Genomic DNA, 20563 nt, shown 5'->3' on the forward strand with positions numbered 1-20563 from the left:
CAACAATAGAGACAATCCCGGCCCACACAGGGCTTACAGTCTAGCACACGTGAGCATTTGAGCATGAGTGAGACCCTATACAAGCCCCCCACACACATGCCGAAGGTTGGGGTGGGCCGAGTCATGTGTCCACCAGACCCAAGCACCACAGTCCTTAGACTTGGCTCAAACTGGACCAGACCCTTCTCCTGATTTTATCTTCCATTAAATCATGTACACTTGGCTAGTACAAGAGTCTTTAGGAACAGCCCTGAGTGGTGAGGACCCTGAAAAGGGTTCCTTCAACCACAGAGTTCGGGAGCTCTTATTGTGCTTGTCGTTGTCCTTATGGAGTCATTTTTTCCTGCTCATGCACTCTCTGTCAGCATCCCAGCCCTTCTTTTAGAGGGTGAGCCCCTGAGGACCAGAGATCCTTATTTACGATTCTTCACGATATTCTTCCCCAGCTCTTAGTACAGTGCTTGGCCCAGGGCAGGCACTCAAATGCCACTGAATGACTGAAACACAACTAATACAGCTCTCAGATCAACACATTTCACCAGTTTCTTTCTTCGCAGGGGAAGTAAGGAGTACTCTCCGACTGATATCAAGTACTGTCGATTCCCAGGCTAAGTATATCTGATTACCCTTTAATATGATGGTTGTATTCTTGCTGAGGATATGGTAAAACAAAAACTCACACAATGCTCCATCCCAGCTGAAAACTGAATCAACTGCTGAGGATAGACCAGCATGACATCCTGCTATCAAAAAAGGAGAGGTTCTTATGGAGCAAAAGCTTTGTAAGGAATGAGAAATGAGACAAAAGAGAAAACAGCACTAAGCACTGCAGACGGTAAGCATGACAATATGAGGGCCAGGCCTTTCCTGTGCACAATGTGGTCACACACACAAACTCACACTCCTAGGTCAATTTCATCATCAATGGAATCTCTTCTTCGAATATGAAGGACAACGGTATATGTGCTATTGCAAAGCCCCTGTTCCGAGCTAGGTGCATATGCACAAATTTTTCCTCCATCATTACCTCACGATGCATCCAAAACTCTGTGCACAATACTGTACTAAGCGTTTGGGAGAGTGCAACAGCTAGCAGACCCGATTCCTGCCTTCAAGGAGCTTACAATCTGGGTGGGAAGAAGCAGTGACAGTATGAGGCCTTTTCAAATTTTCAGCCTGCTGGGAGGACTGTGACTGCTTCTGAGCCAGGAGGAGCTCCCAACTCTGTTTCCTCTCACGGTGCTGTCCATCCCTCTTGTTGCATAGATCACTGACCTTCTCTTTTATATCATTTTTGTTGTTTCATCCTTCCTTATGTGTTTTTTGCCCACCTCCTCTACCCTTCCCTATTTTTAGATTGTGAGGGAATGTGTCTAATTTTTACCTCTGTATTTCCTAGTGTTTTTCCTAGTGCAGTGATTCGTAAATACCACAATTCCTAGATCCTTAACTCTGCACGAGTAAAGATCGGGTAGGTCAGTATATCTTCTAAGACAATAATCACTGCAATGTTCCCATCTTTTCTCTTCAATTCTCTTCCCACTGCCACCATATCCTGGAGCTTGGAAATCTCAGTTCATTTTTTTTTTTACGATACTTGGTAAGCATTATTATGTGTCGGGCACTGTTCTAAGCTCTGAGGTAGATACAAGGTAATCAGGTTGGACACAGTCTATGTCCCACCTGGGGCTCACAGTCTTAATCCCCACTTTACAGGTGAGGGAACTGAGGCACAGAGAAGTGAAGTGACTTGCCCAAGGTCACACAACAGACAAGTGGCAGAGCTAGGACCAGGACCCTGGTCCCTCTGACTCCCAGGCCTGCTTTATCCACTAGACCACACTCCCTTCTCCTCTTCTCTCCATTATCATTGTCTCCACAGCCTCAGAATGCTTTCAACCCACTCTCTATACCCCACCTCACTCTCTCCTTCAGAACTCCTTTTCAAGCCCTACTCGTGGGCCAGTGGAAAGAACATAGCTCTAGGAGCCAAGAGACCTGGATTCTAGTTCTGGTTCTGAAGGTTTAGATCCAAAGGACCACCTAGGGCATTCCCCCAAGGAGGACAGAGCCAGAAGGAATCCTGAAAATAGCTGGCTCGTGTGGGTGGCAAAGTGCACACAGAAGCTACCAAGGAAACCGCCTATTGGGTTGTGGCACTGAGGCACAGCACTGGCATAATGCTGCAGTCACTCATTTATCACTCTAGAAGCCTCAGTGGAACATGACTGGCAGGAATGAGAAAGAGAGCATGAGTGGTACTGCGCGAACCAATCGCACTATAAAAAAATTCCTCCACGCAGATTCTCGGCCCCAAGTCTCATCTGTCGTACCCAATGTGAGACTCAAAGTACCATCAAAGAACTCTCTCACCTCACCCAGTACTCAGAACAAATCAACTGGGCAAAGGTGGAAATGCTTGCAAAAGAAAACAAAATGCAAGGTTAGGTCTGCCCTCTGTCTTTCAGGAAAAAAAAACCAACACTATTATATTTGTGTCTATTTTATCACGCAATCCCTTATCTTCTCTGTGTTTGTCCATGTCGATGGGTCTATCTTGCAATGTAAGGCACATGACGGTAGCAGTCTCCATGGTCCTAATACAGTGGCAGACACGCAATTGATGGTATTTATTGAGCACTTACTGTGTGCAGAGCACTGTCCTAAGCACTTGGGAGAGTGCAGTAGAGAAAGAAGCTCAAGGAGCTTACAGTCTAGCAGGATGTTAGCGAATGATGAGAATATACATTCACAGATCTCTTCTTTCCTCATCCCCTATTCCCTCTCCCATTTCTCATAAGCCCAGTTCCACAAGTTTCTCTCCCTCTAAGACAACCTCCATCCCTGAACAAAGGGGTTACTCCTGGGTCAGTAAACCTCCACCAACAAAAACTTATCCTAAACCCAGAATTTAGCCCTAAGCCTTTTATGCAGTTGGCATGTTTCAAGAATAGCACTTTGTTCTGGACGTCAAAATCGAGGAGTAGGAGACAACCTCACTTCCTCCTGAATCTAATGAAAAAGATTAGCACACACCACCCACTGCATAATGACGTGTCCCGCTCCTACCATCTCAATTTATACTAAGACCAAAACAAACCTATAGGTTAAAGTTTGGAGAGGGAAGACTGTTAAAATCAAAGTGAAATGCCAGTTGGATCTGACACTGAGAAAACAAAACCTACTCCACACAATCTGCTTCCCGCATCCAGTTAAGGAAGTCACTTTCTTGCAATAAAACCCATTTAATAAGAAAAAGCACTGTTGTTACATAAGCTTCAGTGGCAATTTGCACCTAGCAATCTTACCACTTTCAAACAAAAATGATGGTGGTAATTGGGTTACAAAACAGCCCCGTTCTTCTGAATCACTTCAAAGGGGATAATGTTACTGTCCAAAATTAATTCAGATAACGCAATGGATTTGGCTGATGTGCAACAGATGTGGAGCCAATGTTTCATTCCTGCAGATGTAGTTGGGAGAGAATATATTCTCACAGCATAAAATAGCAATTTATTTCAGGATTTTAGTTTTAAACATCAGAGAAATGCCAATGCTCCCATGGGTTAACTCTTTGCTAGCATATCTGAACATGTAATAACAAGCTATTTTGGTTCTGTACTGAGGTTTCACTTGAGGAGGAGGATGTCACTTGGAATGTCAGATTAGAAACTTCTCATAGCAATGCTCATTTTGAAATGGAAAAATAAAAAATCCTACATGGAAACAAAGAGCAACATAGAAAAAAAATCTTCAAAACCTGATTTTAATGAATCCTGGGTTACAAATGAAATCCACTTATCAGTGAAAGGCTTTCACATTCATTTAAGAATAAATGGTAGTAATCTTCATTACATAAAACAATATGGCAAGCAAACAATGATGTACCAAAAAAATCAAAAGGACAATGCAGCTTTGCTCTGCTTAAGATATAAAAATCTCTTCTATTCAGATGTTCTCCAGTTTACTTCTTTTTCAAATGTATATATTGAATCCAGTGTGAACTGGTGACAGCAGGAAATACAGATTAGAAATAATTATGGATTACTGAACTGTACTCCACACAATGAAATTATTGTACAAACACATCAAGTTCAAATGCGCACGTATTTGTAAAGGCAGTGATGCCTTTCAAAAGACAGGCCTATAAAATTAGCCCTGAAAAATACGAACTGGAAAATTCATTCTGCATCACAGTGCAGTCTTCTGAAAGACTTAGAAAATTTACCTCTAGTTGAAGTGAACATCTTGCCTTTCACTTGGAGAAAAGATCAACTATCAAAGGAAATCTACCAGTACTGTGCACCTTTAACTATCTCCATTTTAAGTGGATTTTAAGTAGTAACTGACCTACATTTGCCAGGTTTTAAGCACTGTTCATTTGAAATCAGTTTTCTTCACAAATGTAAAGCAGCATACAATTTTAAAGAATAACCTCTTTGAGAATACTGTCAACCAATCAAGTTACTGCCACAACTCGTGTTTTCACTACTCATTTTGATTAGGAAAATTAGAAAACGTTTATGCGGCAATGCATGCCTGTTTTGATAGTGAGTGTTGTGATACTGGAAGAAATAGTTTGTGTGCAGGTGTGTGACACTGGCTGAACTATTATGTGAAATCTCCTTAGCGCGGGACTTAGCAACAATGCAACCCCCTTGCTATTGGAGAACTGGACATAGCTTTCTTTTTTCCTTTTCATTACTTTTCATATTGGCAAAATCTGCTAAAATACCTTTTAGCTCCTGAAAATATAACACTACGCCATTAATGATATCTCCTTGAACTGGTTTAGGCAGAGGGTACCTTCAGCCAAATCAGCCCCCTCCCCTCTTCAGGTGATTACAATGCTCTACAATGCTACTACTTTGGACTGCAAATTTTCTTTCTTCCCCAGACCTCAGAGTTATTTCGCTCTGTTATCTCACTTCAGACAAACAACATTCCTGTAATAGACAGTCAATCCTACTTTAAAGATGGCAAAACTAAGGTTCAACAAGTTTAAGTGATCTGACCAAGGTCATTAAGTCGGTAGCAATCATTCAATCATATTTATTGAGTGCTTACTGTGTGCAGAGCACAGTACTAAGTGCTTGGGAGAGTACAATATAAGAGAGTTGGTAGACATGTTCCCTGTCCACAAGGATCTTACAGTCTAGAGGGGAAGAAAGATGTTTAAATAAATTAACGATGTGTACTTGAGTGCTGGGCGGTAAATAAAGGGTATGATCAAAGTTCAAGGGCAATGCAGAAGTGAGAGGGAGTAAGGGGAAATGAAGGCCTCTTGGTCTAGCATGCAAAAACTAGAAGCACATTCACTAATGCTTTTACCACTAGATCCTGCTTCTTTCCAAAACAGTTGAAACTAATCAGTCCTTTTTAAAGTAATGCCTCCACTCCCAACAAAACACTAGACTGCTACTTCATCGAATCCCGGCTCCACCACTTGTCTGTTGTGTGACCTTGGGCAAATCACTTCACTGTGCCTCAGTTACCTCATCTGTAAAACGAGGATTGAGACTGTGAACCCCTTGTAGGATGCTTGTAACCACCCCAGTGCTTAGTACAGCACCTGGCACATAGTAAGCGCTTAACAAATACCACAGTTATTATGATGATGTGGTATTTGAATTTTATTAATATCAAATAAACAGAAATCTCCTCACTGTTGTTTCTCCTACTCCTCTGACTCCCAAACTCTTCTGGGAAAGCCGGAGTTTATCTTCTCTAGAAAACCTTGCTGTTGGGCTTTGCACATGTATAGTGAAATTCCCCTGCAGCGCTGACCTCTAGGTCTGGAAGATATCATCTCTAGCCATACCTCAGGAGCTTCTGGGCCAGGCACAGAAATGAACAGTCCTAGGGAAAGCCAGGTCCAGATACTCCTGTCTATATATATATTTAATTCTTACTTCAAGGATGTAAAATGAGGGAAGAAATAAAGCAAAAAGCCACTTCATATCCAGAAACCCAGGCCAAAGCCTGTGGCAAAATTAACCAAACAGTAAAATGGTGCCCAGAGCCAAGTAAAAATATTTCCTTGAGATACTCCTGTACCAACTCCATGAAGCATGGAGCCAAATTTCCTTCCTAGTTTCAGCTTCTGCCTCCTTCTCTATATGGTCTCCCCCGAAAATCAAAGTTCCCCTAGCTTCCTCACAATAAAGTACTATACTTCTCACTCCACCTTCTAAAAAACTTGTGTTCTTTCAGACTAAGACTCTCAGGAATACACTATCCTACTAAGACAACTAAAAGGACAGCATGACTTGTCATTCAAGTGGCCACCCTAAGTATGATTTTTATGCCTTCTTAAAAATTTTACTTGAAGAGTTAAGAAAAAAATTGGAGAGTTGATGCAAAGTTGTAGAAGAAATCCAAGTATAGGTAGTCAAACTGCCCAGCTCTCTCTTCTCTAACTGCCAAAAATGAAATCATTAAGAAGTCATTTCCTGTGTTCTTCATAACCAAAGATATCAATGAAGAAATGGTTCATCAGGCATAGGAAGTTCTGCTGAAGTAAACGCTCCATGGGATCTAATCCATACTCCTATTACTGTAACTGCAGAGAACTACAACTTTAAACTTAAATAGTGCTTGGTAAAAAATCAGAGACAGCCAATCAAAGTCTTCAAGAAGCAATCCACTGAATATCTTAATTTGCCTGGCATTTAACATTTTTCTCCCAAAAACTACATTTTCAGGCAAAAAGTAAACTGAAAAGTAAATTCTTACTTTGAAATGAAGTAGTCCCATTTCAATAGAGAAGTAAACTATCATTAAAATCACAAGCGCTCTTTAAGGATTCTTAAGTCTTTCAAAGTGTTGATATGGAACAGGTCACTGCAGCACAATTCAGTTACCTCACCTCTGAACTTTTTGGGTGGGTTGTTAAGATCTCCTGCTTCTGGTTGCACGACACATCGATCGTCCACAAGGCTGCAAAGGAAGAAAGCATCAGTTACATATTCAGCCAGTTCAGGAAATGAGAACCAGTATGGCCTAGTGGAATGAGACAGGCCTGGGAGCCAGAGGACCCGGATTCTCATTCCGGCTCTGCCACTTATCTGCTGGGTGACCTTGGGCAAGTCACTTAATTTCTCTGTGCCTCAGTTACCTCATCTGTAAAATGGGAATTCAATACCTGTTCTCCCTCCTCCTACACTGTGAATCCCATGTGGCACAGGGACTACGTCCAATCTGATTAACCTGTGTCTACCCCCAACACTTAGTACAGTGCTGGGCACATTAATCAATGGTATTTACTTAACACTGACTGCGTGTGCATTGAAAAAACTTAACGAATACCATAATTGTTATTACTGGAATCCTCGACGTGATATAAAATAAAAAGATCTAGTCCTTTACTCTACCCAATGCCATATCAATACCAACTCCCAGGAATCAACCCATGCCAACATCTTTAAATAGTTCCCAGAGCTAAATCAATGACAACCGCCAGCTCTGCTCCTACAGTTGAAATCACAGTTATCTGGGTATGTTCTCTATGGTTTTCTCCCATCCACTAACTGCGTAAAGGATGTCATACTATTCTCTGATGTAAAGAAGACCATTAGGTCACAGATGCTGTAACCAGAAGCAGATGCACTGCCTTCTGTAGCCCAGCTGATATCTATGTCGTCCTTTCCCACCCATCCACCCATACCAGGTCACGGTCAGTGATCAGGAGGCTAATGGTGAAAATGATCGATTGGAAGAGAACCTTAAAAGTCACCCCAAACCTTCCTCCCTGGTTCCCCTTCTGCAGAGTAAGAAAGATAAGGCTATAGATAGAAAAAGTGAAGTGTCAGTAAGTGGGCAGGGATTGTCTCTATCTGTTGCCGAATTGTACATTCCAAGTGCTTAGTACAGTGCTCTGCACACAGTAAGTGCTCAATAAATAAAATTGAACAAAAAAGAGAGACTATAGATGGCCACGAGTGATCATAAGATGTCAGTTTGAAGCACATTTGATGAAACGCATCAGTTTAAGGATAAGCAAACAAATATGGCAGATTCACCCACTCAGCCCAAAACCTATACAGCAGTCCTAGGAAAAATACCTGGCCTGCATGTGAGTTCAAAAAGGGAAGAAGCAGCTTGACCTGGCGGACAGAGCCTGTGACCTTGGACAAGTCATTAAGTTTTCTGTGCCTCAGTTATCTCATCAGTAAACTGGGGCTAAAGATTGTGAACCCCATGTGGGATGGACTGTGTACAACCTAATTACCTTGTATCTACCCCAGCACTTGGTCCAGGGCCTGGCACAAGGTAAGCACTTAAATTCCATAGAGGGGGGGAAAAAAAAAAGAGAGAGAGAGAGAGATGTGCAGGTAGAAAAAGAGCAGCTGTTCCACTAATGCAACCTGAGCAGAAAAGCCCAGGAAGGTCAGAGTTCCACATCTGCTGCCACTGCAGGGCGTCTGTTATGATGGCCCTGCCGCGAGCCACCATGGAGGTGGGGAAAGCAGAAAGATTTGATCCACACATCTGGGGTTCACATGGCAAGGGGTCCCTGCAGCGAGCACTCAACTGTACCAAACTGCTAGCACGGAAATGTTGCTCAAGGAAAAGCCACCTTATTCATCCAACACAGCACCTTGCAGGACACAACAGCTAATCAAGGTAGGGGTGTGGGGGGGACGGGGGTGTGTGTGTGTATGAATTCAGCCTCCCATCAGCTCCCAGATACAGTGGTGCCACTTATGAGTGGAGATAAGCACCGAGAGGCAGAAAGAGGCATATGTGCCTTAATTTGAAATGAAGACAAAACACTCTTTGGAAATAGATGTGCCCTTATCCTCCCAACATGAGCATGTATTGGGGCTGTTCATATTACTAGCATTTATTAATCACTTACTCTGTGCAGAGCACTGCACTAAGCACTGGAAGAGAAGACACAGGTGATGATTAGATGTGGTCCCTGTCCCTCAAGGGGTTCACAATCAAACAGTCTGGGTGAAGAACTGACAGTGTTTCCAGGATCATCATCATTAAGTACCTCAGCATAGGCAATAGGGTGTCAGGTTGTTATTTACTGCTGGAGTAGCTGGAAACTGTGTACCATGGAATTTTAATAGCAGTTTTTATAATGATTTCAGTAATCCAATGAAATGGTATACTAAGAATCAGTATCTGTGCTGAGTAGTGTTGACTGTTCATGTGTTAGGCAACAGCATGGCCTAGTGGAAAGAACACGGGCCTGGGAATCAGAAGCCCTGGGTTCTAATCCCGACTCCATCACGTACCTGCTGTGAGACTTTGGGCAAATCACTTAACTGTGACTAAGTTCTCTCACTGGCAACATGGGGATTCAATACCTGCCCTCCCTCCTATTTAGACTGTGAGGTCCATGTGGGACCTGATTATATTGTATCTACCCCAGTGTTTTGTACAGTGCTTGGCACATAGCAAGCATATAAATATGACAATTATTATTTTTTATTTCATTATTATTTGTGTTCAAATTCAGTGGGGAACAAATGGCATTCACTGAATGCTTACTGTGTGCAGAGCACTGTACTAAGCACTCGGGAGAGCCACTGTATCTGCAAGGACTAATATTTTTCAATTCTATTGTGAATTTGAATTTACAGGACAATATATTTTCTGAGACATATATACACTGACTGTCTAGGAAAGAACCTCAACACTAAAAACGTACTTGGGTTTGATCTAGCACATTGGTAGAAATGTGAAAGAAGCAGCATGGCCTAGTGGCAAGAATGGGAGTCAAAGGTCGTGGGTTCTAATCCTGGCTCCACCACGTTGTATGCTGTGTAACCTTGGGCAAGTCACTTAACTTCTCTGTGCCTCAATTACCTCATCAGTAAAATGGGGATTGAGACTATGAGCCCCGTATAGGACGGGGACCCGATTACCTTGTATCTAACCCAGTGCTTAGAACCGTGCTTGGCATATAGTAAGCTCTTAACAAATACCATAATAATTATTATTATTTTCTAGCCAGGTGATTCAGTGTTATTCCCTTAGATTTTTTTAGGTACATTAACATTTTCAGGTCACCTGAAGCCCTAATTTAATAAATGACTTAAAGCATTAAGATGCAAAAAAATTACCAAAAATCCACCAGCTCTAAGGAAAATTCCTAAAATCCAAGGGCTGGTTTACTCACTCAGGTCAATTGGACTAGTGATCTATTTAAAAGCACAGTCAATATTAGACCCCAGGCCTTTTCTAAGGTCCCCCAGGCAGGCTATATTTGTCAGAGCAGGGAGGTGGGGGGTGGGTGGAGGAGGGGTGGAATATAAAGTAAAACTACTTCTGAGTTCTTTGCTTCACATAGAAATCAAGAACTGCATATAAAATCCACTGCATTAGAAGTGAGCACTCAGAAGTTGGAATTTATAACTACTAGGGAGATATTACTTTTGAATTGTCAGAAAGGAGACTGAAAATAAGGGTTCTTAATGAGAATCTTGCAGCTGAACTCTGTTTCATCAATTTTTAAACCCCTTCTGCCAAATTAAAATGAATGGAGCATTTTTAAAATGAGTGTCCAGGCTTCCCTGTAATTTTACATAGCACTATTTATATTACCGAAGAAACCCTCATGTCAAAAGCACAAGATATCTTGCAAAGGCATCTTTCAGCAGCGAAGCTAAGGAAATAAATGATCTTAACATGAAGAAAGCAATAGATTTAAGGTTAAAAGTTATCTTGACTTTAAAAAAAGCAGACCTATTAAATAGTCTCCTCGGTGATTTATATGACCACAAAGAGCAGTAAGTCTGTGTTTAGAAAACAACACGAGGAAGTGGCAGTAAAGCAAAGAAGATACATCTTATAGAAATATGAAGCAGAGATTTTTTTAAAAAAAAACTAGAGGTTTGTTTTTAAAGCAGGGAAATGAACAGCAAAGCTGTTTCATCCTTTACCCCACCATCATTCCCCTCTTATTATGTCCTGCCAGGACTAAAGAGATTCCTTATCTGGAATTTTCTGACTTTCTTCAGGTCAAATACCAAATTCATTCTAAAATGAACTAATTTAGAGATGGCGTGTTAACATGGAAACATAGTTCATGTTTAAAGCACCAATGAGGTTTCTATTTCAAAGCACAAGGGTGCCACCATCTTGTGATGCCACTGACTGAGAATGTTTTATTCCCTGATTACTTCCAATACAGATGAAAACACAAGGCTGTAAGAAATGCTTGGAATCTGAAATGGCCCAGAGTGACCGGCTGACCTATCTACAAACTCCCTGGGGACCTATCTCCTGATCTACGAAGCAGTAGTGTAAACAATTTAATGAAAAGCCTAGAGTGAATCCCAGAGAAAGAGGAAGAGGGAAATAAGTCAGGAAGCATGGGGTTAATAGCTCTGGGCACCAACATGAAGACACTGTTTGCTTTGGACTGCCGCTTCTGAAGGTCAGGAAACATATAATCAGATCAACTAATTGATTTTTTTATCATCTCTGACAAATTCCTTCTAGATGTCTCACTAAATGACAGCCAGGAAATAATAATAGGTATGAATAAAGAGCCCAACTCACTGCAGTATCCTTTAAACAGATATGATTGAAAGACGGGCTCTTGTGCCAAAATGACTGTCTCAGTAGAGCTTTCAAGCTCCCCTCTCCCATCTATTTTTAGAATAACTTGTACCTAAGTTAGCATTGTAAATAACTGCAGCAGCAAATCTGTGATTATCCAGTTTGGGGAAATATCCAGATCCTACTTCTGGTGCTTCCACCTCAGAGTGTGGACAGAGCAAAGAATGGAGAGGGAGAGAGAGAGAGTGTATGTGTGTGTGAGGGGGGAAGACAACCAGTACATTCCACTGGTTTTCATTCTTGTAAGAAGGCTTCATGGGGGACACAAGCTTAATGCTAAAGGTTTTGTATTATTTGAGGGATTTCAATTCTCCTCACTATCCTGGTCCCCATTACAGTTTGTCTGAACCAGACTAAAAGCTTTCTGTGTGGGCAGAAATAGGGATTGACTGATGATTTGTCTTCTCCTTCCTTCACTGTGCCATATATCTTTGTAATCTGACCCAGATCCTGAACTTGTTTTCTCTTAAAACCATCTGCAGAGGGTATATTGTGTTAGTGTTCCACTTTAGCTTTTAGCAGAATTCTGATGAGCTAAATAAACAAGGCCACCTAAACATTCTAAGTTCAACTAGAAATATTGGCTGACTCCCCATATGGAATAGGGGGGTCAGAGAACTTTCTACACCTGACTAAGTCTTAAATACTTAGTCCCAGCATGCCCTAGAGCTATGAAAACCCACCCTAGTTGGTTCAAATTGCTCTTACCCCAAGGTGCTGATAAATCCATTCGTCGATCCCTCTGCATATAGAGAACAAATGTCCCCAATATGTAGGAAACTAGACATCTTGTCAGACATGTCTTCCTTGATGATCTAAACAAGAGAAATGTGAAAGACTATTAGAACAAAAGAGACGATGAACCACCAACTCAAAAAACAAATCCTTAAATCGTTTCTACATCATTTTTGAGAGACCTCAAAATCAGACACAAATAGGATTTTGACAGGCAAGACATTTTCAAGGACATAAGAACCTGAGTAGTAAAAAAAAATTATTTGTTTAAATGCATTTCAGAATGTCTGAACAGAGATGAAGACCTTTCAGCTGCAACTGCATCTGTTGTACCACATACAGCTTTATGATTCCTCAGAAGTGCAAATACATTTTGAATGGGAAGGCTGGAAGGAGCTCGGTAAGAACTCAGAAAAGAGACTTTGGATGATTAAGGAGTTGGTGAAAATGATGTATGAATGGGATGAGCATATATAGAGTTTGCTTGAGGGAATATTGACTGAAAAAAAAGTGACTGGCATAAAAATGATGTACTGTGCACATTTCAAAGTATCAGAAGAACGGAATTAAATTTTAATAGAGAAAAAGTAAAGTTAGCTACCAACAAATTAGTTCTGAGAGGAGATTTTGCTAAGGAAATTATTCTAAATTCTTTTCCAGCACCATATTCTCTAGGAAAGGCAAAGCAGCAACCCCACTGTAGTGAGGCAAAATTCCCTTCACAGAATGCTGATACTCTTTCTCCTCCACTCTGTGGTCTTTTTTCACTCACAAATATATCAATCATATATATATATATATATATATATATATATATATATAAAGGAGAATGGAGCACCATGTATCCAAAAAAATCCACAGTTGGGCTGGGGGTATTGTCCCCAAAACTGTTAATGTTTCTAATTCAGTCTTATAAACCCCTGTTATAACATTTCAGTTTAACAGAGGGAAAAAAAAATAGACATGGTTTCCTCTTCATCTCCTTTGCAGAAGAGGAGCATTGGGTTTAATACAAGTCATTGAACATGAGACACCAACAATTTCAAAAGAAGTGTGCTCTCTGGAGAGGCCAAAATTTATGCAGATATGATAAACTATATAAGGGGAACATAGGAATCCCATATATGGGTGCAAACCTTTTAAGTTAATTCAGCATTTACCCAAACCAGATTCTCATAAGGCATTAAGGTCACCAAACTAACTTGAAGTCAATCAATGGTATTTATTGAGCGTTTACGGTGTGCAAAGCACTGTATTAAGTGTGTGGGAGAGTCCGGTACAAGAGTTGATAAACACACTGAAGTCTGTTGGATTATACGTTCTACATCTTATTAGGCTCAGTAGGTCTTTTTCTGCTGTGAAAGGGCTCAGCACCAAAGCCTACTTAGGAATAATGGGAACTAATAACTAGACTTTGAAACCGAGCAGATAAAAATTAAACTTTCAGTCTGGACTAGATTTTCCTGAAATAAATTTCAACCTGGTTAAAAAAAAAAGTTCCACAGCTGGTTCAGACCAGTGGTTCAATCTGGTTGGGCATTCTTTTTCCGACAGTGACAACAGAACACCTGAAGGAATGGTAGAGGATGGTAACCCCTGCAACGGTAAAGTTCCCTCTTGTCCAGGAATGTATCTAAACCCTTCTTGAACCTACTGATAGGTTCAGGCTGCACAACTTCCTTTGGGCTCCCGGGAACAAATTCCATCTGTTTACCATTAGCAGAAAGTTCAGGAGTCAGAGGACCTGGGTTCTAATCCTACTCTGCCTCTTGCTTGCTGTGGGAACTTGGGCAAGTCACTTGACTTCTTTGTGCCTCAGTTACTTTATCTCTAAAGTGGGGATACAATACCTGTTCTTCCCTCACACTGTGAGCCCCATGTGGGACAGGGGCTGTGCCTGATCTGCTTATATTTTAGCTGCAGTGCTTTGCACATAGTGAGCACCTAAATACCACAATTATCATTATTAAGATTACCATGTGAAGAAGTGTTCCTTCTGTTTTGAACCTACCACCTTCAGGCTTCAATAGGTGGATACTTTTCCTGCTGTTGTGGAATTGGCAAACAACTATTTCATGTTCTCTCTGTCCACGTATTTTACGATTTTGCATTCTCAATTAGACTCCCCCTCAGCCTCCATCTTTCCAGACTGACAAATTCCAAACTTTTCAGCCTATCCTCCATCCCTCCTCTCATGTTGGTTACCCTCAACTGCACAGTTTCCAACTCTATTTCATTCACAAAATGTGGAAACCAGAACTGCACCTTACAGACATACAATGATTTTATATAGTGACAAAGCTATATCTTTGTCTTATTTTCTATCACGTTCCTGATATGTCCAGCATCCAGCATTCGATTGGTCTTTTTGGTCCCTGACTTTACTAGGAAGTTACCTACAACATCACCATCCTCCTTCCTGTCCCACAAGCTCACAATCTTGGTGTCATCTTTGACCCCGGTGTCGCATTTACCTCCCACAATCAGACTCCAATTCTTTCTCTACATTTTTTAATGGTATTTGTTAAGCACTTACTATGTGCCAGGTGCTACACAAAGCACTGAGGTAGATACAATCTAATTGGGTTGGACACAGTTCATGTCCCATATGGGGCTCCCCATATGTACTCCCCATTTTACAGGTGAGGGAACTGAGGCTCATAGAGCTAAGTGACTTGTCCAAGGTCACACAGCAGTCAAGTGGCAGAGTCAGGATTAGAACCCAGGTCCCCTGACCCCCAGGCCTACGTTTTATCCAGTAGGCCACGGTGCTTCTCCTAATACACGATTTCAAGGATCCATTGCCTCATATGTTAGAACAAAAATAAATAATGACAACTCTGAGCCCATATCACCTCCCAGCTGGACTAGTTCCTTCTAGACTGTGAGCTCGTTGTGGGGAGGAAATGTCACTGTTTATTGTTGTATTTTCCCAACCGTTTAGTACAGTGCTCGGCACACAATAAGCACTTAATAAATACGATTGAATGAATGAATGGACTGTCCTATCAGTCTCCTTATTGATCTCCCTCCCTCCTTCTAGCCTTCTTCAGTTACAAATACAACTGCAAGTAACATCTTTCTGAAATGATGACTGGAGCACATCACTTGCTTCTAAAAAAAATATTTAATGGCTCCCCACTACTTTCCATCTAAAACCATAACAATTGAATGCCTCGTATTTGTAGATTTCTTTCATTCTCCCCCGACTCTCCTACGTACCCTTCCTCTCTGCTGCTTCTTTTATCGGTAATTTATTTTCATGTCTGTCTCCCTCACTAGATTGTAAACTCCTAAAGGACAGGGAGTCTGTAAACCTCCCCTGCCTATTCTCCCAAGTGCTTCACATTCATTCAATCATATTTATTGAGCGCTTACTGTGTGCAGAGCACTGTACTAGTGCTTGGAAAGTACAATTCAGCAACAAAAAAATAGAGACAATCCCTCCCCACAATGGGCTCACAGTCTAGAAAGGGGGAGGTAGACATCAAACAAGTAAACAGGCATCAATAAATACATTCCATTGATCCATCCCTTCCCCCCACCCTACTCAGTCTATTTCTCCATGCTCTTCCTTCAAAACTGTTCTAGAAACTCTTCTCCTCCAAGTAGTATTTTGGTCCCCTCAGCCACTGCAGACTGTATTCTCCTTGTGGCCAGGGAACGTGTCTACCAACTCTGTTGTACTGTACTCTCCCAAGTGCTCTGTACAAGTACAGTGCCCTGAATACAGTAAGCGCTCAATAAATGCCATTGATTACAACACTTTTATATCTTTATTTTTCCCTTGTTATCAATTTAACCATCTCTTCTCACATTTTTTAAACTCCTGTAGACTTCTCCATTCAAATCTGCTGGTCTTCCGCAGGCCCGTAACCAGGTCTGAAACTTTTTCGCACCTAGTAAAATGCTCTGCATACACTAGGCACTCAATACTGATATTCTGGGATACCATCTGCATTACCGCTAAAGTTTTCCACTTACTACTGATGAGGTCTGAAGGACCTTGAAGTGTGCTGTCTTACCCATTTTATTGTTTGGCTCACCATTATTTATTTTTGTTCTAACATATGAGGCAATAGAGGATTTATCTTCCTGCTAAGGAAAGAGAGATGTCTGTTGGTGTTGACAGTAACTTCAAGATAAAGCTCTAGGCCGGAACGGGCCAGAACTTGGCTCTGGTATAAACAAAAGGCCCAGAACCACCACTCCAGTTATGGAAATTCTTTGGCGGCGGCAACCCTTTTGGCTAGTGGGCAGTATTCCGTGGGCAGTATTCCCGGGGGGCCGGGGAGGGGGTCTGCAGCTCACAGCCCCACCACCTGCCCCCACTGTCTACTGGTCACCAGTAGGTGGAGCCAGAAACCAGGCTCCCGGTGGGGGTCGGTCAGTCAGTCAATCAATCGATCGTATTTACTGAGGGAATACTGTGTGCAGGGCACTGTACTAATCGCTTGGGAGAGAACAATACAACAATAAAGAGACACATTTTCTACCCACAACGAGCGTACAGTCTACAGGGGGTCTACAATCGATTGGGCATGGAGAAAAACCACCCAACCTCACCCCTCCCTTGCCCAGAGACGGAAGGAAGAAGCATCGAAGGAGGTGGCCGAAGACGATGCCACTAAGAGTGCAAGGCCATGATAATAATAATAATGTTGGCATTTGTTAAGCGCTTACTATGTGCAGAGCACTGTTCTTAGCGCTGGGGTAGACACAGGGGAATCAGGTTGTCCCACGTGGGGCTCACAGTCTTCATCCCCATTTTACAGATGAGGTAACTGAGGCACAGAGAAGTGAAGTGACTTGCCCACAGTCACACAGCTGACAAGTGGCAGAGCGGGGATTCGAACCCATGACCTCTGACTCCAAAGCCCGTGCTCTTTCCACTGAGCCACACTGCTTCTGATGTGTGATGATGTGTGGCACTTCCCCGTCCCCCAAGGTACCCACTGCTGCACCTCGATCCCTGCTCTGTTTCCAGGATGAAGGAGGCAACGGTGGCCCATTCGCTCATGCCCCCTCTACCCCAACCTTCTACCCTTCCTCTTACCCTCCCACCACACTTCCCACACCATTGCCTTTGCCACTAATAATAATAATTGCGGCATTTGTTAAGCGCTTACTATGTGTCAAGCACTGTTCTAAGTGCTGGGGTGGACAGAGGGTAATCAGGTTGTCCCACTCACGTGGGGCTCACACTTTTAATCCCCATTTTACAGATAAGGTAGCTGAGGCACAGAGGAGTTAAGTGACTTGCCCAAGGTCACTCAGCAGACAAGTGGCAGAGTCGGGATCAGAGCCCACGTCTTCTGACTCCCAAGACTGTGCTCTTTCCACTAAGCCACGCTGCTTCACTAGGATACTTGGGGCTGAGTGGGAAGGGATAACCCAACCCTATAGTCCTTGGGTGACCCAAACTGTAGGCCTGAATTCCCACAGGGCTGTGGGGAGAACTGCTTTAGCTACAGATACACTCACTCTAGCCCCCCAGCACTCACACGCCCTTATACTCGACTATTTCTTCCCCTGCCTGTAATTTATTTTAATGTCGGTCTCCTCCTCTAGGCTGCAAGCTCCTGGTGGGCAGGATTCTTGTCTACCCCCTCGGTTCCCAAGGACTTAGTATTCATTCATTCAATGGTATTTATTAAGCACTTATTGTGTGCAAAGCACTGTACTAAGTGCTTGGGAAAATACAGTACAACAATAAACAGTGACATTCCCTGCCCACAACGAGCTCAAAGTCTAGAGGTGGGGGAGACAGACATCAATACATATAAATAAAATTACAGATATATACATATGTGCTCTGGGGCTGGGAGTGGGGGATGGGGGGCAGAGCAAAGGGACAAAGTCAGGGAGATGCAGAAGGGATGGGAGATGAAGAAAAGTGGGGCTTAGTCTCAGAAGGCCTCTTGAAGGAGATGTGCCTTCAATAAGGCTATGGAAAGGGGCAGGGGGAGTAACTGTCTTTCATATTTGAGGAGGGAGGGCATTCCATGCCAGAGACAGGACGTGGGCCAGGGGTTGGCTGCGAGATCGAGGCAGTAAGAAGGCTGGCATTAGAGGAGCCAAGTATGTGGGCTGGGTAGTAGGAGAGAAGTGAGGTGAGGTAAGAGGGAGCAAGGTGAAGGAGTACTTTAAAACCAATGGTGAGGAGTTTTTGTTTGATACAGAGGTGGATAGGCAACCGATGGAGATTTTTGAGGAGGGGGGTGACAGTGCCCTGCATACAGTAAGTGCTCAATAAATACCATTGATTGGGATAAAGGGGAGAGAAGGGAAATAGCCCCTTTCTGAGGGTTTCTGGTCCCTGTTCAACAGGTTGGGGGTGACAACACACAAGGGATCTGGTCTTCTTATGCTGCACGCCCGGCATTAGATGTCTGATGCAATCGGCATTCCGATTAGAATTTTTTTTTCCTTTTTTAACTTCAGCCCTGCTTCCAGGATTCTGTTACCTTTGCAACAAGGCTTTACACCCACAAATCTCCATGCTGGTGATTCTCCGACTCACACAATCAACATCTACAAAGGAATGTCTACTCCCAACCCCAAAATCCAAACAAACAAAATGTGGGCTAGAGGGCAGAGGGCCTCAACAAAACCAACCTATTACAATCAGTTCTAGGATTTCGCCCCCACTGTATTTGCACACACTAAAATCTGCAAGATATTCAACATTAACAAAAATATTGAGATGACTCATCTCACAATTTTTATCAGGACAGTCAATATTTAGGAGTGGCTGCTTTGCTATAATGAATATATTGATTTTTTTAAAAAAACACAGTTAAGTGGGAAACAGGAGCTGATTTAATACAGTGCTCCACACCCAGTAAGTATTCAATAAATACTATTATTTGATCGATTTTCAAACATTACCTCAAGGACTCAGGAATTGATTGCTAAAATAAGCTTGTTGTGGGCAGGGAATAGGTCTATCAAAGCAGCGTGGCCTGGCGGATAGAGCATGGGCCTGGGAGTCAGAAGGACCTGGGCTCTCATCCCAGCTCTGCCACTTGGGGATTTAATATCTGTTCTCTCTCCTTCTTAGACTGTGAGCCCCATCTGGGACAGGGACAGGGTCAACCTGACAACCCTTTATCTGTCCCAGAGCATAGTATAGTGCCCAGCACACAATAAGTGTTTAACAAATACCATTAAAAAAGTGTAAAAACATTCACTTCCGGAATGAATTCCAATATTCCAAATTTCTTGCTACAGGGAACTATGTTCTGATAAGTTTATGAACCTAATTTTGGAGTATTCAGGCTATGGAACACTGAGTCTTTTGCCCCATCTTCAGAACGTGGCAATTTTATAGGCAACTACTCAGTCAAGTATTCCTGTGGCCTGCTAGGAAAAAACAAAAAATTAAGAAAACACTATTTCTTCAAAAATACCAGTCTGATAATGCAAGAAGAGTAAACAACATTTCACTGAACATTAACTAATTTAAATAGAAAGGTAGGCACTAGGCACTGAGTGGGCAAGAAATGTGTCTGTTTATTGTTATATTGTATCCTCCCAAGGGTTTAGTAGTGTTCTGCATACAGTAAGTGCTCAATAAATATGATTAACTGAACAATAGAGCCAACATTAAAAAGCCAATTATGGCCAAAATAAGATAGATAAAAATAATATGCAGAAGTGCCAGTTTACAACATTTTGGGCCTTTAAATGGCATGTTATCATAATTCCTTCACCTGGATTTTTAATATCTTGATGACGATGATGGTATTTGTTAAACCCTTACTGTGGTAGTTAAAATATAACCAGGTCAGACACTGTCCTTGTCCTACATGGGGCAAACGGCCTAAGTAGGAGACGGAACAGGCATTGAATTCCCATTTTACAGATGATGGAACTGAGGCACAAAGTAGTCAAGTGACTTGCCCAAGGTCACCCAGCAGGCAAGTGGCAGAGTCTGGATTAGACCCAGGTAATCTGACTCCCAGGGCTGTGCTCTTTCCACTAGGCCATATTGCTCCCCACATGATGGTTTAAAAGCTACATCAAAATAACCTACATTCTATTTATGGCTATTATAAATTTCTCTCAAAGGTTTGTTGTTTAGGGTCAATTACTGGAATTTTTAAAAAGAAAGCCCAAGCTATGGTTTCATGGTATTTCACAGGTCAAGCCACGTGGAATGGAAAAGACTCAGCTCCTCTTAGTTTTAGCATTTTCCCTCCGAAGACTGTAAAGCCCAAATGATTTAAGCGAGCTTTGGCCAGTA

General features: G+C 42.2%; 1 protein-coding gene across 9 annotated transcripts in view; it reads right to left on the bottom strand.

Moving 5' to 3' along the window:
- ITPR1 (inositol 1,4,5-trisphosphate receptor type 1) overlaps positions 1–20563 on the bottom strand; it is a 336719-nt gene that overhangs the window by 302890 nt on the left and 13266 nt on the right. For all 9 annotated transcript variants that reach the window (XM_029050132.1, XM_029050131.1, XM_029050126.1 and 6 more), the window contains 2 exons: positions 12289–12395; positions 6869–6939 (listed from right to left, as the gene is read on the bottom strand). In XM_029050132.1, coding sequence (XP_028905965.1) covers positions 6869–6939; positions 12289–12380 — 163 coding nt within the window. In that variant the 5' untranslated portion in view covers positions 12381–12395. The remainder of the gene's footprint in view (positions 1–6868; positions 6940–12288; positions 12396–20563) is intronic.

The sequence above is a fragment of the Ornithorhynchus anatinus genome, chromosome X1 (genome assembly GCF_004115215.2).
Source record: "Ornithorhynchus anatinus isolate Pmale09 chromosome X1, mOrnAna1.pri.v4, whole genome shotgun sequence".
Classification (NCBI taxonomy): Eukaryota; Metazoa; Chordata; class Mammalia; order Monotremata; family Ornithorhynchidae; genus Ornithorhynchus; species Ornithorhynchus anatinus.